This window comes from Nerophis lumbriciformis, linkage group LG08 (genome assembly GCF_033978685.3).
Source record: "Nerophis lumbriciformis linkage group LG08, RoL_Nlum_v2.1, whole genome shotgun sequence".
Classification (NCBI taxonomy): Eukaryota; Metazoa; Chordata; class Actinopteri; order Syngnathiformes; family Syngnathidae; genus Nerophis; species Nerophis lumbriciformis.
Genome location: NC_084555.2, coordinates 49032232 through 49056500, shown reverse-complemented (window position 1 = coordinate 49056500; position 24269 = coordinate 49032232). Strand labels below are relative to the sequence as shown.

Sequence of the window (24269 nt, the reverse complement as noted above, 5' to 3'; positions counted from 1 at the left end):
TTTCACCTGTCACGTCACGCACCTGTTCCACGTTTGGACTCGTTGTGCACTCTTGTCACCATAGCAACCATTAGTTTTCACCTGTCACGTCACGCACCTGTTTCACGTTTTGAGTCACGCACCTGCTTTCACTAATCATGTCCATAGTATTTAAGTTCATTCATTTTCTGTTGTTCGTCCTGACGACATCACCACATTTATGCTCCTGCACACTCTCCACACCCTGATGACCCTTGCTACTCTTTTTTTCATGCCGGTTCCATGCCAAGTAAGTTTTTGTTTGTTAAGCCACAGTTAGTGTTTTGTTTAATTGTTCATAGTTTCTGCCAATGTGCAAGTTTTGTGTTTAAAGTCTAGTTTTATTCTCCGCCACTGTGCGCGCTTTTTGTTTATTCCTTTTTTTTTGATAGTTTAAAATAAATAATGTCTTCACCTTCACGCCATGTCTGGTCCAAATGCTCATTTGCACCACGGGAGAACAAACCAAGCCAAAGTCCAAGTCCTGACACAGTGTATTAAAAAAATAAAATAAAAAGATAATAAAAAATAAATACAAATAAAAACTAGAACAGCCAAATAGCTAGAACTAGTATGCATATATCTAAAATTATTATTATTATTTTTATTTTTTATTTTTTTTAAATAAGGATTTTTAAGCCTTTTTTAAAAGCATCCACAGTCTGTGGTGCCCTCAGGTGGTCAGGGAGAACGTTCCACAGATCGGGAGCGGCGGAGCAGAAAGCCCCGGTCTTTGTGGATGCTCTGTATTGTATATATCTGGTCTCATTAGAAGGATGTGGTGTGTGTGTAGAATGTTGTGGACGCAGGCATTGTTGTGTTTTAGTGTTGCTAAGGAAGGTGAGGCACATTGGGGCGTGTGCATGTTGCATAGTGAAAATAAGTCCTATAGTAATAATAATCATAGATTTTATTTGTAAAAGCACTTTGCATTGAGCAAACAACCTCAAAGTGCTACAGTGCATTTCAAAAAACAAACAAACAAAAACAAAACAACAACGTTAGAACCACAAATAGATGCCCCCAACAAGTAAAATAAATAGTAAAAAAAATAAAAACTAGAACAGCCAAATAGCTAGAACTAGTATGGATATATCTAAAAAAAAAAGAGGCTCTTTCAAAAAGAAGGGTTTTTAAGCCTTTTTTAAAAGCATCCACAGTCTGTGGTGCCCTCAGGTGGTCAGGGAGAGCGTTCCACAGAAAGCCCGGTCTCCCATAGCTTTGTCCTCGGATCTTGGAGGAGGTTAGCCTTTCCGGAGCGGAGGTGTCGTGTAAAGGATTTGGGGGTGAGTAGTTCTTTGAGGTAGAGGGGGGCATTTCCATGGTTTGAATGATTGATCATATATAATTAGACCGGGGGGTCGGCAATAGAGCCGCATGCGGCTCTTTAGCGCCGCCCTAGTGGCTCTCTGGAGCTTTTTCAAAAATGTATGAAAAATGGAAAAAGATGAGGGGGAAAAAAATCTATTTTTAGTTTTAATATGGTTTCTGTAGGAGGACAAACATGACACAAACCTCCCTAATTGTTATAAAGCACACTGTTTATATTAAACATGCTTCACTGATTCGAGTATTTGGCGAGCGCCGTTTTGTCCTACTAATTGTGGCGGTCCTTGAACTCACCTTAGTTTGTTTACATGTATAACTTTCTCCGACTTTCTAGGACGTGTTTTATGCCACTTCTTTTTCTGTCTCATTTTGTCCACCAAACTTTTAATGTTGTGCGGGAATGCACAAAGGTGAGTTTTGTTGATGTTATTGACTTGTGTGGAGTGCTAATCGGGCATATTTGGTCACTGCATGACTGCAAGCTAATCGAAGCTAACATGCTATTTAGGCTAGCTATATGTACATATTGCTTCATTATGCCTCATTTGTAGCTATATTTGAGCTCATTTAGTTTCCTTTAAGTCCTCCTAATTCAATTTATATCTCATGACACACTATCTGTATGTAATATGGCTTTTCATTTTTTTGTGGCTCCAGACAGATTTGTTTTTGTATTTTTGGTCCAATATGGCTCTTTCAACATTTTGGGTTGCCGACCCCTGAATTAGACAATATTTAAGTTAACATCATTTATGGAGTACATTTTTTACTCCTCCCAAAATAGAAAGAAAGAATACATTTAGTAAGAAATGTACGGAGCCCCTCAAGGGACATGGGGGAAATTATTTTTTTAATAATTTTATTTTATTTAAAATTTTTTTTAGACATGTATCTCGTGCGCACGAGAAACGTTTTATAAAGTTATATATAAAAAAAAAAGTATTTTATTATTTTTTTTAGACATGTCGTGCGCAAGAGAAACTTTCCCGTGCGCACGAGCTACATGTCAAAAAATAAATAAATAAATAAATATATGTATATTTTTTTAGACATGTATCTCGTGCGCATGAGAAACTTTTTATAAAGTTATAAAAAAAAAAATATATATATATACATATATATATATATATATTTTTTTTTTCTTCCCAAAATAGAAAGAAAGAATACATTTAGTAAGAAATGTACGGAGCCCCGAAAGGGACATGGGGGAAATTATTTTTTTAATTATTTTATTTTATTAAAAATTTTTTTTAGACATGTATCTCGTGCACACGAGAAACTTTTAATAAAGTTATAAAAAAAAATAAAAAAAAAGTATATATATTTTTTTGGACATGTATTGCGCATGAGAAACTATCTCGTGCGCACGAGCTACATGTCAAAAAATAAATAAATATATACATTTTTTTTAGACATGTATCTCGTGCGCACGAGAAAGTTTTTATAAAGTTATAAAAAAAAAAAAATTAAAAAAGTACACATATATATATATATATATATATATATTTTTTTTTTTTCCCCAAAATAAAAAGAAAGAATACATTTAGTAAGAAATGTACAGAGCCCCTAAAGGGACATGGGAGAAATTATATTTTTATAATTTTATTTATTTTTTTATTTTTTTTAGACATGTATCTCGTGTGCACGAAAAACTTTTTATAAAGTTATAAAAAAAAATTAAAAATGTTTTTTTGTGAAACTTTTTATAAAGTTTTAAAAAATAAAAAAATTTTTTTTTTTAGACATGTATCTCGTGTGCACGAAAAACTATCTCGTGCGCAAGAGAAACTTTCTCGTGCGCACGAGATACTTTCTTGTGTGCACGCGATACATGTAAAAAAAAAAATATATATATATATATTTTTTTAGACGTATTTCGTGCGCACGAGAAAGTTTCTCGTGCGCACGAGCTACATGTCAAAAAATAAATAAATAAATATATATATATATATATATATATATATATTTTTAGACATGTATCTCGTGCGCACGAGAAACCTTTTACAAAGTTATAAAAAAAAAATGTATACATTTTTTTTTGACACAACTTTTTATAAAGTTATAAAAAAAAAATTAAAATATTTTTTTTTTTGTGAAACTTTTTATAAAGTTATAAAAAAAACGAGATACATGTCAAAAAATAAATAAATTTTTTTTTTAGACATGTATCTCGTGTGCACGGAAAACTATCTCGTGCGCAAGAGAAACTTTCTCGTGCGCACGAGATACTTTCTTGTATGCACGCGATACATGTAAAAAAAAAAATTATAATAATAATTGTTTTTTAGACATGTATCTCCTGCGCACCAGAAACTTTTTATAAAGTTATAAAAAAAACTAAAAAATTTTTTTTTGTGAAACTTTTTATAAAGTTATAAAAAAACACGAGATACATGTCAAAAAAAAAAAAAAAAAAAAAATTTTTTTTTTTAGACATGTATCTCGTGTGCACGGAAAACTATCTTGTGCGCAAGAGAAACTTTCTTGTGCGCACGAGATACTTTCTTGTGTGCATGCGATACATGTAAAAAAAAAAAATATATATATATATTTTTTTTTAGACATGTATCTCGTGCGCACGAGAAACTTTTTACAAAGTTATAAAAAAAAAGTATACTTTTTTTTTTTTGACATGTATCTCGTGTGCACGAAAAACTATCTCGTGCGCAAGAGAAACTTTCTCGTGCTCACGAGATACTTTCTTGTGCGCACGAGATACATGTCAAAAAAAAATTAAAAAACATTTTTTTTTAGACATGTATCTCGTGCGCACGAGAAACTTTTTATAAAGTTATAAAATAAATAAATATATAATTTTTTTAATTAATTTTTTTATAACTTTATAAAAAGTTTCTCGTGCGCACGAGATACATGTCTAAAAAAAAATTAAAAAAAATTATACATTCCCCCCCCCCCGCCCCCCCATGTCCTTTTAGGGGCTCCGTAGAAAAGTACTTTATTGATACATATTATTTCCAGGGCCAAATAAAATGAAGTGGTGGGCCACATCTTGACTTTGACACCCTACACGTTACCTTTGTCAGCCTTAGTCAAACTACAGGTATGGTATTTTAGATAAGAATACATTTGATCAAACGTACAAATACATGTCCTGTGTGTCTAAGTGAGGGACAAAAAGCTGCTGATAAAGTGCAGAAATATTTTGGTTTGTAAACGTTTGCTAGTTGGATCATTCTAGTGCATGGCTGTCAAACTCTGGCCCGCGGGCCACATTTGGCCCGCCGTGTAATTTCTTTTGGCCCTTGAGGCAATATCAAATTAACATTAGAGCTGGCCACTGTAACGCCACATTCACCGCTAATACTCATACTTGCCAACCCTCCCGATTTTCCCGGGAGACTCCCGAATTTCAGTGCCCCACCCGGACAACAATATTGGGGGCGTGCCTTAAAGTCACTGCCTTCAACGTCCTCTACAACCTGTCGTCACGTCCGCTTTTCCTCCATACAAACAGCGTGCCGGCCCAGTCACATAATATATGCGGCTTTTACACACACGGAAGTGAATGCAACGCATACTTGGTCAACAGCCATACAGGTCACACTGAGGGTGGCCGTATAAACAACTTTAACACTGTTACAAATACGCGCCACACTGTGAACCCACACCAAACAAGAATGACAAACACATTTCGGGAGAACATCCGCACCGTAACACAACATAAACACAACAGAACAAATACCCAGAAGCCCTTGCAGCACTAACTCTTCCGGGACGCTACGATATACACCCCCCGCTACCACCAAACCCCGCCTCCGCCCACCAAGTTAATGTTGATATTTACCTCAGAAGGCTGCAAATCAAAAAGAGGCATTACATTTTTATTAACATTTTATTTAATATACTATTGATGTTTTTCATTTGTTTTTTGAAAGTTGATTTTGATTTTTGTTCAATATTCAATGCAAAACTTGTTTGGGTCCCTATTGAAAGGTTAATTTGTTCAGTTTTAAATTTTGGCCCACTCTGTATTTGAGTTTGACACCCCTGTTCTAGTGGCACTTGGTGGACGCTCAGATGAAATGTGTCAAAGTGAGATGCAGGAGGAGGTGAAATGTGTCAAAGTAGGATGCAGGAGGAGGTGAAATGTGTCAAAGTGGGATGCAGGAGGAGATGAAATGTGTCAGAGTGAGATGCAGGAGGAGATGAAATGTGTCAAAGTGGGATGTAGGAGGAGATGAAATGTGTCAAAGTGAGATGCAGGAGGAGATGAAATGTGTCAGAGTGAGATGCAGGAGGAGAGATGAAATGTGTCAGAGTGAGATGCAGGAGGAGATGAAATATGTCAGAGTGGGATGCAGGATGAGGTGAAATGTGTCAAAGTGGGATGCAGGAGGAGATGAAATGTGTCAGAGTGGGATGCAGGAGGAGGTGAAATGTGTCAAAGTGGGATGCAGGAGGAGATGAAATGTGTCAAAGTGAGATGCAGGAGGAGATGAAATGTGTCAGAGTGAGATGCAGAAGGAGGTGAAATGTGTCAAAGTGGGATGCAGGAGGAGATGAAATGTGTCAAAGTGGGATGCAGGAGGAGATGAAATGTGTCAAAGTGAGATGCAGGAGGAGATGAAATATGTCAGAGTGGAATGCAGGAGGAGGTGAAATGTGTCAAAGTGAGATGCAGGAGGAGATTAAATGTGTCAAAGTGGGATGCAGGAGGAGATGAAATGTGTCAAAGTGAGATGCAGGAGGAGATGAAATGTGTCAAAGTGGGATGCAGGAGGAGGTGAAATGTGTCAAAGTGAGATGCAGGAGGAGATGAAATGTGTCAAAGTGGGATGCAGGAGGAGATGAAATGTGTCAAAGTGAGATGCAGGAGGAGATGAAATGTGTCAAAGTGAGATGCAGGAGGAGATGAAATGTGTCAAAGTGGGTTGCAGGAGGAGATGAAATGTGTCAAAGTGAGATGCAGGAGGAGATGAAATGTGTCAGAGTGAGATGCAGGAGGAGATGAAATGTGTCAAAGTGGGATGCAGGAGGAGGTGAAATATGTCAGAGTGGGATGCAGGAGGAGATGAAATGTGTCAAAGTGGGATGCAGGAGGAGGATGCTCGCCAGCAGGGTGTGTCTCTGCAGCATCAGCTGATGCTGACTCAGCATGTGTCACTCCGCATTTAGAGCGGCACCTCTTCCTGTTGGACATGTGCACCCACAGCTGACAAGTCATGTGACAGCTGGACTTCACACCAGGGGGTCAAACTCCTTTGCATTGAGGGCCACATGGCAGTTATGGTTGTCCTCAGAGGGCCGCTTGTAAACAATGAGTAATATATCACTATACATGTATTAGGGTTGTACAATATACCGGTACTAGTATAGTACTGCGTTACTAATGAATCATATTCAGTACTATACCACCTCTAAAAAGTATGGTTGGCAGCGCACACACACACAGAGTACTTACAAGCAGACACAGTGTGTAGACAGGAAAGGGAGAACGGACGCATTTTGGCGTAAAAAGTAAAGATAAAGGTGAAGTTGTAACACTGAAACACCCTCAGGAAGAGGTGCTTTAAGGCATCCTCGTCTCCATGGTGACAAATAAAGTACGTTTCTTACAAGTATTATTATCACTGGAGGACGAGGAATAGCGAAACATGCTTCACGACACACCGTAGGAGGATACAACAGCTCACCGTCGTCACAATGTAAACAAAACGCCATGGGTGGATCTACACCTGACATCCACTGTAATGATACCAAGTACAAGAGCGTGTCTAGTCGATACTACTATGATTACATCGATATTTTTACCTTCTTGTGATACGGCCATGGACACATGAGGACTTTGAATATGACCAATGTGTGATCCTGTAACTACTTGGAATCGAATCGATACCCAAATGTGTGGTATCATCCAAAACTAATGTAAAGTATCAAAGAAGAGAAGAATAAGTGATTATTACATTTTAACAGAAGTGTAGATAGAACATGTTGAAACAGAAAATAAGCAGATATTAACAGCAAATGAACAAGTGGATTAATAATACATTTTTACAGTTTGTCCCTCATAATGTAGGCAATATAATAGGTGTATAAATGACAGGGGTATCCACGTAGCTTTGTGTCAGCTTTACTAAAGATGTGGTATGACTAATATTGTTGTTGTTGTTTGATTCATGGCCAACACAATTGTTAAGGTGAAGCGAGGTCGCCATGGCAACGATTCTATGGTGCTTTACTAAAGATGTGGTATGACTAATGTTGTCGTTGTTGTTTGATTCATGGCCAACACAACAATTATTAAGGTGAAGCGAGGTCGCCATGGCAACAATTTTATGGTGCTTTACTAAAGATGTGGTATGACTAATGTTGTCGTTGTTTGATTCATGGCCAACACAACAATTGTTAAGGTGAAGTGAGGTTGCCATGGCAACGACTCTCTATGGTGATTTAATAAAGATGCGGTATGACTAATATTGTTGTTTGATTCATGGCCAACACAACAATTGTTAAGGTGAAGTGAGGTTGCCATGGCAACGACTCTCTATGGTGATTTAATAAAGATGTGGTATGACTAATATTGTTGTTGTTGTTTGATTCATGGCCAACACAATTGTTAAGGTGAAGCGAGGTCGCCATGGCAACGATTCTATGGTGCTTTAATAAAGATGTGGTATGACTAATGTTGTCGTTGTTGTTTGATTCATGGCCAACACAACAATTATTAAGGTGAAGTGAGGTCGCCATGGCAACGATTCTATGGTGCTTTGATAAAGATGTGGTATGACTAATATTGTCGTTGTTTGATTCATGGCCAACACAACAATTGTTAAGGTGAAGTGAGGTCGCCATGGCAACGACTCTCTATGGTGCTTTAATAAAGATGTGGTATGACTAATATTGTTGTTGTTTGATTCATGGCCAACACAACAATTGTTAAGGTGAAGCAAGGTTGCCATGGCAACGATTCTATGGTGCTTTACTAAAGATGTGGTATAATTAATATTATTGTCGTTGTTTGATTCATGGCCAACACAACAATTGTTAAGGTGAAGTGAGGTTGCCATGGCAACGACTCTCTATGGTGATTTAATAAAGATGCGGTATGACTAATATTGTTGTTTGATTCATGGCCAACACAACAATTGTTAAGGTGAAGTGAGGTCGCCATGGCAACGATTCTATGGTGCTTTACTAAAGATGTGGTATGACTAATGTTGTCGTTGTTTGATTCATGGCCAACACAATTGTTAAGGTGAAGTGAGGTTGCCATGGCAACGATTCTATGGTGCTTTAATAAAGATGTGGTATGACTAATATTGTTGTTGTTGTTTGATTCATGGCCAACACAACAATTGTTAAGGTGAAGTGAGGTTGCCATGGCAACGACTCTATGGTGATTTAATAAAGATGTGGTATGACTAATATTGTTGTTGTTGTTGTTTGATTCATGGCCAACACAACAATTGTTAAGGTGAAGCGAGGTCGCCATGGCAACGACTCTCTATGGTGATTTAATAAAGATGCGGTATGACTAATATTGTTGTTTGATTCATGGCCAACACAACAATTGTTAAGGTGAAGTGAGGTCGCCATGGCAACGACTCTTTATGGTGCTTTAATAAAGATGTGGTATGACTAATATTGTTGTTTGATTCATGGCCAACACAACATGTTAAGGTGAAGTGAGGTCGCCATGGCAACGATTCTATGGTGCTTTAATAAAGATGTGGTATGACTAATATTGTTGTTGTTGTTGTTGTTTGATTCATGGCCAACACAACAATTATTAAGGTGAAGCGAGGTTGCCATGGCGACGACTCTCTATGGTGCTTTAATAAAGATGTGGTATGACTAATATTGTCGTTGTTTGATTCATGGCCAACACAACAATTGTTAAGGTGAAGCGAGGTTGCCATGGCAACGACTCTCTATGGTGCTTTAATAAAGATGTGGTATGACTAATATTGTTGTTTGATTCATGGCCAACACAACATGTTAAGGTGAAGCGAGGTCGCCATGGCAACGATTCTATGGTGCTTTAATAAAGATGCGGTATGACTAATATTGTTGTTTGATTCATGGCCAACACAACAATTGTTAAGGTGAAGTGAGGTCGCCATGGCAACGACTCTCTATGGTGCTTTAATAAAGATGTGGTATGACTAATATTGTCGTTGTTTGATTCATGGCCAACACAACAATTGTTAAGGTGAAGCGAGGTTGCCATGGCGACGACTCTCTATGGTGCTTTAATAAAGATGTGGTATGACTAATGTTGTCGTTGTTGTTTGATTCATGGCCAACACAACAATTGTTAAGGTGAAGCGAGGTCGCCATGGCAACGACTCTCTATGGCGCTTCAGGTCCTTCTGACATTCCTCTTCTGACACTAGAAGCGGTCAGCTGATGGCGGTGACGTTGCCATGGTTACGGCGAGGTCATCAGCGAGAGCGACCACATTGTGTACATCTGGCATCCTTCCCCTCCTATTAGACGCACTGCAATGCAGCATTTTTCTTCCACTTGCAGCCAGCTGTTAGGAACTAAAAAGTCCTGCTGCAGCTAACCACACAAACATTACACTTCTTTCTCCATCAACTCTTCAACTTGCACAGCGAGCAAAGTTTTTGGGGACTATTGAGCGTAGCGTCTATGACCTCTACATTTATACCTTGTGTTATTTACACAGATGTATATAACCTCTACATTTATACCTTGTGTTATTTACACAGATGTATATGACCTCTACATTTATACCTTGTGTTATTTACACAGATGTATATGACCTCTACATTTATACTTTGTGTTATTTACACACATGTATACAACCTCTACATTTATACTTTGTGTTATTTACACAGATGTATATAACCTCTACATTTATACCTTGTGTTATTTACACACATGTATATAACCTCTACATTTATACCTTGTGTTATTTACACACATGTATACAACCTCTACATTTATACTTTGTGTTATTTACACAGATGTATATAACCTCTACATTTATACCTTGTGTTATTTACACACATGTATATAACCTCTACATTTATACCTTGTGTTATTTACACAGAAATATGATGAAAATGTTTATTCATTGTTTCCAAACGGTGTCTGTAACACGGCAGTAAAACGGCTGATCAAGCAAAACAGAAGTCATGGTCATGGAGCCACTAGCTGCACAAGCTAGCTCTCCAATCAGTGTGTTTGTGTCTGATGTGTTTGTGTCTATTTGTCTGATGTGTGTGTGTCTTTGTGTCTGATGTCTTTGTTTCTGATGGGTTTGTGTCTATTTGTCTGATGTGTGTGTGAGTGTGTATGCGTGTCTGATGTTTTTGTGTCTATTTGTCTGATGTGTTTCTGTCTGATGTGTGTGTCTGATGTGTGTGTCTATTTGTCTGATGTGTGTGTCTGATGTGTTTGTGTCTATTTGTCTGATGTGTGTGTGTGTCTGATGTGTTTTTGTCTATTTGTCTGATGTGTGTGTCTATTTGTCTAGTGTAAGTGTCTATTTGTCTGATGTGTGTGTCTGTCTGATGTGTGTGTCTATTTGTCTGATGTGTTTTCATCTATTTGTCTGATGTGTGTGTCTATTTGTCTTGTGTGTGTGTCTGATGTGTCTGTGTCTATTTGTCTGATGTGTGTGTGTCTGATGTGTCTGTGTCTATTTGTCTGATGTGTGTGTGTGTCTGAGTCTATTTGTCTGATGTGTCTGTGTCTATTTGTCTGATGTGTGTGTGTGTCTGAGTCTGTTTGTCTGATGTGTTTGTGTCTATTTGTCTGATGTGTGTGTGTGTCTTTGTGTCTGATGTCTTTGTTTCTGATGTGTTTGTCTATTTGTCTGATGTGTTTCTGTCTGATGTGTGTGTCTGATGTGTGTGTCTATTTGTCTGATGTGTGTGTCTGATGTGTTTGTGTCTATTTGTCTGATGTGTGTGTCTGATGTGTGTGTCTATTTGTCTGATGTGTGTGTCTGATGTGTTTGTGTCTATTTGTCTGATGTGTGTGTCTGATGTGTTTGTGTCTATTTGTCTGATGTGTGTGTCTGTCTGATGTGTGTGTGTGTCTGATGTGTTTTTGTCTATGTGTCTGATGTGTGTGTCTATTTGTCTAGTGTAAGTGTCTATTTGTCTGATGTGTGTGTCTGTCTGATGTGTGTGTCTATTTGTCTGATGTGTGTGTCTATTTGTCTTATGTGTGTGTGTCTGATGTGTCTGTGTCTATTTGTCTGATGTGTGTGTGTCTGATGTGTCTGTGTCTATTTGTCTGATGTGTGTGTCTGATGTGTTTTTGTCTATTTGTCTGATGTGTGTGTCTGATGTGTTTTTGTCTATTTGTCTGATGTGTATGTCTGTCTGATGTGTCTGTCTATTTGTCTGGTGTGTGTGTCTGATGTGTTTGTGTCTATTTGTCTGGTGTGTGTGTGTCTGATGTGTGTGTCTATTTGTCTGATCTCTGTTTGTGTCTGATGTGTTTGTGTCTGATGTGTGTGTGTCTGACATGTATGTGTCTATTTGTCTGATGTGTTTGTAGGCCCGCCCACGACATCAGTTTGGAGGAGTTTGACGATGAAGATCTCTCAGAAATCACAGATGACTGCGGGATCGGACTAAATTATGACTCTGATCGTTATGAAAAGGTAAGTCACTTACTTTGTCTTCCTTAATATCACTATATATCACCATGTATCATTATATATCACCATGTATCACCATATTTCATTATATATCACCACATATCACCATGTATCACTATATAATCACTATATATCACCATATATTACTATGTATCACTATATATCACCATATATCATTATATATCACCATGTTTCATTATATATCACCCTGTATCACTATATACGTATCACCATGTTACACTATATATCACCATGTTTCATTATATATCACTATGTATCACTATATATCACCATGTATAACTATATATCACCATATATCACCATGTATCACAATTTATCACCATATATTACCATGTATCACTATATATTGCTGGTCCATTTCATCCATGAGAGCGATCGGCCGATACAGTTCATACATGTCATTGGTAATTAGTTCCATGTATCGATGGTGAGGGATATGTAATGTTTACGTACAATTGTTGGATGACAACAAAGTCAAGAGTACACAATGACTAAACACAATTGTTGGATGACAACAAAGTCAAGAGTACACAATGACTAAACACAACACAACAGTCCTACCAAAGACTATAAAAATGGGAACCATTACCTCCCTGCTTGGCACTCAGCATCAAGGGTTGGAATTGGGGGTTGAATCACCAAAAATGATTCCCGGGCGTGACCACCGCTGCTGCTCACTGCTCCCCTCACCTCCCAGTGAGTGATCAAGGGTGATGGGTCAAATGCAGAGATTAATCTCACCACATAGGTGTGTGTGTGTGACTATCATTGGTACTTTAACTTTAGTCTGCAACTTACTGGAGCAGAATGAGCTGAAAATGTTAATATCCAAACGGTGGACATTTATCCATGAAAATATAAAAAAGCTGATGTGTTTGTAGTGTGTGTGCGTGGGATGAAGTCATTTCTTCAAACCATCCTCACTCTCTCTAAGTGCTTGATGTTAGTGGCCTGTCGCCATGACGACAGCTGACCACTGGAGCTTCTTCTGAAGGACACATTCCATCCTTAGCTCCTTTTCTGCACCCTCTTATCTCTCCTCTGCTCTATTTCCTGGACCCTTCCTTTCCAACATCCTCTTCCCTTTGCTCCCTTCTTCAGCGTCTTCAGTTTTTAATTTATCCTATTGCCTCCATGCCCTTGGTGAGGTGACAGTAGAGGAGTTTTGTGTTGCTTCACGTGCTCATACGTCCCAGCACAAAGACGTTCCAGAGGGCGAGTGAGCCTCTGTCTGCAATACAACATGGCGTCACACACTCGTCTGCAGGGACGCCCCCAATTGGGCGTGTACCATAACGCCCGGAAGTTGATGGTGCCGACAGCAGGTGGATACACGTACAATGGTGCCGACAGCAGGTGGATACACGTACAATGGTGCCGACAGCAGGTGGATACACGTACAATGGTGCGGACAGCAGGTGGATACACGCACAATGGTGCCGACAGCAGGTGGATACACGTACAATGGTGCCGACAGCAGATGGATACACGTACAACGGTGCCGACAGCAGGTGGATACACGTACAACGGTGCCGACAGCAGGTGGATACACGTACGATGGTGCCGACAGCAGGTGGATACACGTACAATGGTGCCGACAGCAGGTGGATACACGTACAATGGTGCCGACAGCAGGTGGATACACGTACAATGGTGCCGACAGCAGATGGATACACGTACAACGGTGCCGACAGCAGGTGGATACACGTACGATGGTGCCGACAGCAGGTGGATACACGTACGATGGTGCCGACAGCAGGTGGATACACGTACAATGGTGCCGACAGCAGGTGGATACACGTACGATGGTGCGGACAGCAGGTGGATACACGTACAATGGTGCGGACAGCAGGTGGCTACACGTACAATGGTGCGGACAGCATGTGGATACACGTACAATGGTGCGGACAGCAGGTGGATACACGTACAATGGTGCCGACAGCAGGTGGATACACGTACAACGGTGCCGACAGCAGGTGGATACACGTACAATGTGTGTCGGGGCATTTAGAAACAGAGCAGACAACAAACGTCATTCATAATTACTCTGGTTGTGCTTACCGACCTCCAAGCTGTTTTATTTGGTAGATGGTGTAATGATAAGTGTGACCAGTAGATGGCAGTCACACATAAGAGATGCGTGTGGACTGCAATATGATGGCAGTCAAACATAAGCGATGCATGTGGACTGCAGGCTGAAGCCAGTCAACAACAGCAAAACTATACATTTTCTATTGAGAATACAGAACATTACACACGGCCTCAAAAATCTGTCAAAATGTTTTAGTACGACTTGGGTAAGCTATGAAGACGCACCGCTTGATGGATTGTCGGAGCATTACGGCTACCATAGTCAGACGTACTGTGCTTCAACATACGAGTATTACTATGGTGTGTGTATAAGGACCCGAAAATGGCACCTATTAACAGAGATTATATCTGGCATTTTGTTTCGCAATATTATGCGAAAGCAACTTTTCCTACCTTCTGGTGCCTGCTGATGTGTTTTGGGGATCTGCATATGTCCTGAAAATGTGTAGTCTGTGCCGACACCGTAGTCGATAAGCTTCTTCTTGTTCTCTACCTTCAGGCACCAACGTGGAGGTCTCATAAGATTAAAACATACAATCGATTAAATAGCCAACATTTTAAGAATGGATTTAATTCTCCACATTGAGTCTATTTGAGTGCTAAAACTGTTAATCAATAATCAATATATCAGTGTGAAGCTTTTTAAAGATCACAAAATGATATTTTATTAGAGAAAGTTAGATTTTGTGTTTTGTTTGCTGCTCTTTTAATGTTTTTTAAATGCATAAACAAGGCTAATTGTTTTTTGTTTTTTTTAGCACTTTGCCTTTCATTTCTTTTAAAACGGACAACATTTCATAAGTAATTTTATTTTGGTAACAGCTGAATGAGCAGCACCGTTACAGTATAAATAAATACTTATGCATGAATTATTCATCTTTGTTGTTATTAAACTCATGCCTAAAATAACTTTAGCTTTTAGAATTCGATGGTAAAATGAGAGCCATTGAATACGTGTACATTTTATTATCCGATTAGTTGACTAATCGTTAAGATAATCGTTGACTAATCGACTATTGAAATAGTCGTTAGTTGCAGCCCTAGTACAATTTGAGGCCCTATCAGCATACTTTTTTGATATTTTGATGCTTTTTAGTTTGCGTGCCAGCATCTTTTCAGATCAGACCGATGACACCATCAACTGAAGCGGTGGTTTAATGTTTGTATGCTTGGTTCCATCCGAGCAGCCTGTAAAACTGCAGTAAAGACATAGAATAAGTCTAAAATAATAATAATAATAATAGATTTTATTTGTAAAAAAGCACTTTACATTGATTAAACAACCTCAATGTGCTATGGTGTATTAAAAAAATAAAAATAAAAATAAAAAGATAATAAATAAATACTAATAAAAACTAGAACAGCCTACTGTTATACATGCATACTATAACTAGTATGCATATATCTAAAAAAAAGGCTTCTTTTTGTTCTTCTTAAAAGAAGGGTTTTTAAGCCTTTTTTAAAAGCATCCACAGTCTGCGGTGCCCTCAGGTGGTCAGGGAGAGCGTTCCACAGGCTGGAAGCGGCGGAGCAGAAAGCCCGGTCTCCCATTGTTCGTAGCTTTGTCCTCGGAGGTTGGAGGAGGTTAGCCTGTCCGGAGCAGAGGTATCGAGTGGAGGATTTGGGGGTGAGTAGTTCTTTGAGGTAGAGGGGGGCATTTCCATGGAGGCACTGGTGGGTTAGTAGGGAGACTTTGAATTCAAGCCTGAGTGGAACAGGAAGCCAGTGAAGGGATTTGAGAGTTGGTGTGATATGGTCATATTTCCGCACTCTCATCAGGATCCTAGCAGCACTATTCTGGATGTATTGCAGCTTCTGGATGTTCTTGCCGGGGATCCCGACAAGAAGTGCGTTGCAGTAGTCCAGCCTGGAGGAGACAAAGGCATGGACGAGCCTCTTGGTATCAGAGAAAGTGAGTGAGGGGTGGAGTTTAGCAATGTTCCTGAGATGGTAGAAGGAGGTCTTGCACAGTTGTTTTAGTTGAGCCTCAAAGGTCAAGTGAGGGTCCATTCTAACCCAGATTAGTGAGTGAGGATGAGAGGTGAATGTCGTGGCCGGAGAAGGTGATGCTGGTGATGGTGTATGACTGAGTCTGATGTGGGGTGCCGACTAGAATGGCTTCGGTTTTGGAGCTGTTCATTGTTTCATCCACGGCAGTTGGTAAGTGTGGATGATGGCAGGGCTGCAGAGGGGGTTGGGTTTGTTTTTAGGTAGAGTTGAGTGTCATCGGCATAGCAGTGGTGCTGACTTATTTTTTCCGTGCTAACTGATCCCCGTTCAGGGATTCTGCCTTATTGATTTGCTCTTGAAGTCTACAGATCAATAGAGAAATATACGTCAAAATGATCTTGACCGTGAACGAGTGTTAGTTAAGGTGAAGCTGCAATGGAAGGGTGTTTTTGATGTACTATTCTTGCAGACTGGCTGTTCTTATTTATAGTTCTGAGATGATTGTTCTTGCTATTATCATCTGCATCAGAGGCACTTTCACTACACAGCTGAGGTCTGCTGTAGATACATCTCTCATTTCCTGGTGACAGCTTTCATTGGAAGGACAGACCATAAGTCTTGAAGTTGAGGAACACATTCATAACAAGGATTTGTGCACAAAGTCCGGTGTGCTCTGGAGGATCGGGTGTAAAGCGCAGATAAAGCCGGCGTCAGCAGGATTGTGATGTGAGAGGGGCACGCTTTGATGGCTCCATTAAAACCACAGCAGAGGCAGAGAAAGTGCTGCAGAGTCTGGCAGAGTCCCAGCCAGAGGAATCACTGCTCCTTGTGTTCGTTTGTCGTCTTTAGGAACAGAGGATGAGATGGACAAAGCGCAGTATATGACTCCGCCCTGTGAGAATGATGATCTACTACAGGGCTATTCCGCTGGCGGTCCAATCAGAGTTCAGTTCAAAACCTGGTAGAATTCCTAAAAACACCAGAGTGCTTCTGTTGTGTAGAAGAACTTGGACCACCGTAAACACATTGGCAGATCTTAGCATTGACAAATAACCTCTGGGGTCCAAACTTGTGATTTACATCAATGAGGCGTTCCTCAAGGTACCCCTTTAAGTCCTCTACTTTCTGATCTACAGAACGAGGGTGTCCTTTGTCACCGATTCTGTTCATAACCTTTATGGACAGAATTTCTAGGCGCAGTCAGGGCGTTGAGGGGATCTGGTTTGGTGGCTGCAGGATTAGGTCACTGCTATTTGCAGATGATGTGGTCCTGATGGCTTCCTCCGGCCAAGATCTTCAGCTCTCACTGGATCGGTTCGCAGCAGAGTGTGAAGCGACTGGGATGGGAATTAGAACCTCCAAGTCCGAGTCCATGGTTCTCTCCCGGAAAAGGGTGGAGTGCCATCTCCGGGTTGGGGAGGAGATCTTGCCCCAAGTGGAGGAGTTCAAGTACCTCGGAGTCTTGTTCACGAGTGGGGGAAGAGTGGATCGTGAGATCGACAGGCGGATCGGTGCGGCGTCTTCAGTAATGCGGACGCTGTATCGATCCGTTGTGGTGAAGAAGGAGCTGAGCCGGAAGGCAAAGCTCTCGATTTACCGGTCGATCTACGTTCCCATCCTCACCTATGGTCATGAGCTTTGGGTCATGACCGAAAGGACAAGATCACGGGTACAAGCGGCCGAAATGAGTTTCCTCCGCCGAGTGGCGGGGCTCTCCCTTAGAGATAGGGTGAGAAGCTCTGTCATTCGGGGGGAGCTCAAAGTAAAGCCGCTGCTCCTCCACATCGAGAGGAGCCAGATGAGGTGGTTCGGGCATCTGGTCAGGATGCCACCCGAACGCCTCCCTAGGAAGGCGTTTCGGGGGAAGACCCAGGACACGCTGGGAAGACTATCTCTCCCGGCTGGCCTGGGAACGCCTCGGGATCCCCCGGGAGGAGCTGGACGAAATGGCTGGGGAGAGGGAAGTCTGGGCTTCCCTGCTTAAGCTGCTGCCCCCGCGACCCGACCTCGGATAAGCGGAAGAAGATGGATGGATGGATGGAGAACGAGGGTGTTGTTGTCATTTGTTTAACTTTTTTAGTCACACCAGTGCTTCTCAATTATTTTCTGTTACACCCCCAGAAATAAGAAAATACTTTGCTATAGAACAGTGGTTCTTAACCTTGTTGGAGGTACCGAACCCCACCAGTTTCATATGCGCATTCACCGAACCCTTCTTTAGTGAAAAATAAATGTTTTTCAAATTCAAGACAAAGTTATATGTTTTTGGTAACACTTTAGTATGGGGAACATATTCTAAGTAACAAAGACTTAATTTAGAGTTATTTGGTTAGGGTTAGGGTTATAATAAGGCCATGCCGAATAAGGCATTAATAAGTACTTAATAATGACTAGTTAAGAGCCAATATGTTACTAATTTGCATGTTAATAAGCAACTAATTAATGGTGAATATGTTCCACATACTAAAGTGTTACCATGTTTTTTTACTGGTGCACAAAATGAACCGTGCATGAACATCACCTTGTTCAAAGAACAAAACCAACACAGTGCATAAACTCACAACAAATTACACACCTGCAAATCAGTCTGACTTCTGCTATTGCCGTATCCTTAATACGCCGATAGGGAGAAGTTTTTATTTGCACTATGAGTCGGGTGTGTCTTGACCACCACCGAACCCCTAGGGTTCCATCGAACCCAGGTTAAGAACCACTGCTATAGAACTATAAGTTCTTATATCTGTCAGTAAACTCACCATGAAAGCACTAAAACATACCGGTGTAGTGAGTTTACATTATTCACCCAAGGAACTTTAGTTATCAGAGAGTTCCGGTCGGACGCTTTTTCACGGGACACATTTCGGGCGTTGTTGTTGCACTAGTGAGCCACGGATGAGAAGATGCTGCTCCGTTATTGATTTGAAGTAAAGTCTGAATGTCATTAAAACAGTTAGCTCCATCTTTTGACACTTCCTCCACTCCCGTCCTTGCCACGCTACACCGCTACAACAAAGACGATGGGGAGAAGGCGCTGTCGAAGTCGAGGCACGTAAATAAGACCGCCCACAAAACGGCGACTGTCAGAAAGCGACTTGTGTAAAACATCATCTATGCAACATTGTGACCAAAGAACCACCATTACATGTTATGTAGACAACAAGGAAGTATTTTACATGTAGAAAGAAAATCATAATATGACTCCTTTAATGCGCCTAATATATGAAACTAGACCTGAATAGACCCCCTCATCGACACTGCACTTTATAATCCGGTGTGCCCTATGGTCCTAAAAATACGGTAGTCTGGCCCCCCGGTCCTTAGCCATACTTGCCAACCCTCCCGATTTTTCCGGGAGACTCCCGAATTTTTTCTTGGTGGCTGCAGGATTAGGTCTCTGCTTTTTGCAGATGATGTGGTCCTGATGGCTTCATCTGGCCAGGATCTTCAGCTCTCGCTGGATCGGTTCGCAGCCGAGTGTGAAGCGACTGGGATGAGAATCAGCACCTCCAAGTCTGAGTCCATGGTTCTCGCCCGGAAAAGGGTGGAGTGCCATCTCCGGGTTGGGGAGGAGACCCTGCCCCAAGTGGAGGAGTTCAAGCTCTCAATTTACCGGTCGATCTACGTTCCCATCCTCACCTATGGTCATGAGCTTTGGGTTATGACCGAAAGGACAAGATCACGGGTACAAGCGGCCGAAATGAGTTTCCTCCGCCGGGTGGCAGGGCTCTCCCTTAGAGATAGGGTGAGAAGCTCTGTCATCCGGGGGGAGCTCAAAGTAAAGCCGCTGCTCCTCCACATCGAGAGGAGCCAGATGAGGTGGTTCGGGCATCTGGTCAGGATGCCACCCGATCGCCTCCCTCGGGAGGTGTTTAGGGCACGTCCGACCGGTAGGAGGCCACGGGGAAGACCCAGGACACGTTGGGAAGACTATGTCTCCCGGCTGGCCTGGGAACGCTTCAGGATCCCCCGGGAGGAGCTGGACGAAGTGGCTGGGGAGAGGGAAGTCTGGGCTTCCCTGCTTAGGCTGCTGCCCCCGCGACCCGACCTCAGATAAGCGGAAGAAGATGGATGGATGGATGGATGGATGGACTCCCGAATTTCAGTGCCCCTCCCGAAAATCTCCCGGGGCAACCATTCTCCCGAATTTTTCCCGATTTTCACCCGGACAACAATATTGAGGGCGTGCCGTGATGGCACTGCCTTTAGCGTCCTCTACAACCTGTCGTCGGGTCCGCTTTTTCACCATACAAACAGCGTGCCGGCCCAATTACATAATATATGCGGCTTCTACAGACACACGTAAGTGACTGCAAGGCATACTTGGTCAACAAAATAACATTCAGGACTTTTAACTGCTCAGTTTGCAACAAACTGATGTAATCTGATGTGCCCAAGCCAGATACCTGCCATCTTTTCTTGGATGCTGGTTCATTAATGTCGGGGCTCAGGCTTTGAGCTGAGGCAACCTTCATTATCGAACGAAGGTGTTCATCAGTCATTATATCTCGTAGTCCACCCGGACCACAGTCTTTAACGTCCTCTACGAGCTGTCGTCACATCCGCTTTTCATCCATTATAACAACGTGCTGGCCCAGTCACGAGATATGTGTGGCTTCTGTACGAACACACACGTGAATGCAACGCATACTTGATCAACAGCAATACAGGGTACACTGAGGGTGGCTGTATAAACAACTTTAACGCTGTTACAAATATGCGCCAGACTGTGAACCCACACCAAACAAGAATGACAAACATATTTCGAGAGAACATCCGCACCGTAACACAACAGAACAAATACCCAGAATGCCCCAACTCTTCCGGGCTACAATATACACCCCCGCTACCACCTAAACCCCCCCCATCTCCCGAATTCGGAGGTCTCAAGGTTGGCAAGTATGTCCTTAGCTTTCTGGAAAATAGAGTTGAATATCTCTGGTTGCGCATCGTGTGATAACTAAGTAATCAAATATAGAACCACTATAGATGGTTACTAGTTGTTTTGTCCCTGACACCAACAGGAAGTAGATCTGGAGTCTTGTCTGTGCAGCAGACTGCAGCAAAGTCTGGTGCGGTCTGTTTAGTTAGTGCACCGTCTTCCAGTAAAGCCGGTGAAACCTGAGAGATGTGCGATTGATTGATCCTCTCCTCTCCGGCCATCGACCCTCCTGGCTCTTTGTAGGATTTCACCCACATTTTCTTTACTCTTCAATGTTCACACAACACATCTGCTCCAGAGTTGCCCACTAAAGTGCTTTGACCGTGCAATACTTGTAGCAGGAAAATAAAGTACGCAGTCTTTTATAATAGTGCCTACGGCCAGAGGAAGGCACTCTGATGACTGAATGAACTTGACCGTCCACTCTCTCTTAGGACGCCCTCATTTTGGAGAAGAACGACATGCACCACCCAGTGTGCTCCTTCCAGGACGACTTCCAGGAGTTTGAAATGATTGACGACGACGATGAAGATGAGGACGAGGAGGAGGAAGAGGACGATCCGGACGCACCCCCGTCCCCCTCGGCCTCCCCTCCACCCTCGCCCACTCTTGGCACCCTGAAGAGCAGACCCACCACGCTGAACCTCACAGCAGCGGTGTCGCAGGTAGGCACATGAGCACACCTGACGTGCGGTACATTCCAGGTAAATAAACAACATTTATGTCTTTAGGACTCATTGAACAACAACAGCAGTCTGTCGCCAAAGAAAGGAAGCTTGCAGGACTCGTCGCGTAAACCATCTTCACAGGGTGAGGTTTTTGTTTGTCATTTGTTGAGCTACAGTATGTGTGCATTGTGTTGTTTTCCTACACTTAGAATACAAGACAAAAGGAAATAATAAAAGGCCCGAGTGTCAAGTTAAATAATAATCAATGCATATTTTTTCTAATAGAAAATAAAAACAGTATAAGTACATAAACAGAAATACAGTAGACTAAATACATAGAATGTTTAAGGGAATAATCATTTATAACCCATATATCTGATGTTCTCCATCATTGCTTACCTCTGTATCTTTTATTTTAATAACTGAAACGACTCAAAACAATAATAAAAACAAAACTATTAAGTACAGTAGCTTTCAAAGTGGGCCTCCCCTCGGAGAACATATATCCCCCTACTCCCCTGTAAAATAACTTTCATAAAATATAAAGTTAGTTATAGTCATGGAAAAAGTTAGCTTAGCATATTTAAAGGGAACTGCACTTTTTTTGTATTTTTGGCCTATCATTCACAATCATTATGAAAACCATGAGGTCGGTTTTATATAGATGATGTAAGTATATATGTAATGTAGTAACATTCATAATAACATGTAATATATACATGATGTAAGTATACAGTATATGTAATGTAGAAACATTCATAATAACATGTAATATAAACAGGATGTAAGTATATATGTCATGTAGTAACATTCATAATAACATGTAATATATACATGATGTAAGTATATATGTCATGTAGTAACATTCATAATAACATGTAATATATACATGATGTAAGTATACAGTATATGTAATGTAGTAACATTCATAATAACATGTAATATATACATGATGTAAGTATATATGTCATGTATAACATTCATAATAACATGTTATATATACATGATGTAAGTATATATGTCATGTAGTAACATTCATAATAACATGTAATATATACATGATGTAAGTGTATATGTCATGTAGTAACATTTATAATATGTAATATATACATGATGTAAGTACATATGTAATGTAGTAACATTCATAATAACATGTAATATATACATGATGTAAGTATATGTCATGTAGTAACATTTATAATATGTAATATATACATGATGTAAGTATATATGTAATGTAGTAACATTTATAATAACATGTAATATATACATGAAGTATAAATGTCATGTAGTAACATTCATAATAACATATAATATATACATGATGTAAGTAAGTATGTAATGTAACATTCATAATAACATGTAATATATACATGATGTAAGTATATATGTCATGTAGAAACATTCATAATAACATGTAATATATACATGATATAAGTATATATGTAATGTAGTAACATTCATAATAACATGTAATATAAACATGATGTAAGTATTGTTGCGTTTTGGACCAGTTGTTCCTCCCAGGGAATTCAAGTCGCTCCCAAGCTCTTTATGACACTTAAAGCTGAGTTGAAAAACCACCAGAGACAGAATAGGTATTTTGTAATATATTTGCAAAGCTTTGCACATATATATACATTTGAGACCATCCAGCATAGAACATTCTATCGCGCCGCCAAAATGGTCTGCCTTCCCGACCCAAAAACCTCTCCCCTCTTCCCTCTCTCTAGTCAAAACAAATGCTTATTATCGCTCTCTCTAACATTCCTCATTCAAGGTTAAGCACACAGTTTTGCAGACAACCAAAAGACCACAATTGGAAGAACACGAGCTGTTTTCAAATATGACTATGAAATAAAAGTAGTAACACTTAAATTCGGATATATGTAAATATCTGCCTCCGACAGTATATATGTCATGTAATAACATTCATAATAACATGTAATATGTACATGATATAAGTATATATGTAATGTAGTATCATTCATAATAACATGTAATATGTACATGATATAAGTATATACGTAATGTAGTAACATTCATAATAACATGTAATATATAGATGATGTAAGTATATATGTCATGTAGTAACATTCATAATAACATGTAATATATACATGATATAAGTATATATGTAATGTAGTAACATTTATAATAGGCAAAATTACAAAAAAGTGCAGTTCCCCTTTAAAGACAGTTTTCCTTCATTTTTATCAATCTGCGCCTCCCTTGAAGTTTGATGGCACCTGGTGTATCTTCCCCTTACGCCACTCTTTTAATTGTCACAAACAATAACTAGTTTGAATTCTAACTCATCATCACCAAACAAGCGTCACAAATTTCGACTGTACTCCCAGGCCGCACGACTCCCACCCACTGGTGCTTGGAGGATGGCAGCCGTGTGACGGGCCAGTGCCCAGCCTCTTCAGTTGTCCAGCCGCCAGTGTCCCAGAGTCAAGGTACTCCAGCAAAACAAGCAGGGCAGGGTGGGAACCCCCATTCCCCTCACAGGCCCCTCCTGTGCGACATGGAGGGCAACAGGCGGGAGAGGCTTGAATACGGTAACCAAATAAAAAGGCCTCCTTAGCTAGTTCAGAAGTCATTCCATCCACATCCACGTCCAAAAGACTAAATTAATTAATCTGAC

General features: G+C 40.6%; 1 protein-coding gene across 3 annotated transcripts in view; it reads left to right on the top strand.

Annotated features, from left to right (window-relative positions):
• Positions 1–24269, top strand: part of mapk8ip2 (mitogen-activated protein kinase 8 interacting protein 2) — a 61682-nt gene that overhangs the window by 15205 nt on the left and 22208 nt on the right. The window contains exons 2-5 of one of the 3 annotated variants that reach the window (XM_061969143.2): positions 11848–11953; positions 21386–21616; positions 21683–21761; positions 23980–24183. In XM_061969143.2, the coding sequence (XP_061825127.1) occupies positions 11848–11953; positions 21386–21616; positions 21683–21761; positions 23980–24183 (620 nt within the window). The remainder of the gene's footprint in view (positions 1–11847; positions 11954–21385; positions 21617–21682; positions 21762–23979; positions 24184–24269) is intronic. The other 2 variants (XM_061969144.2, XM_061969145.2) reach the window with 2 other exon arrangements.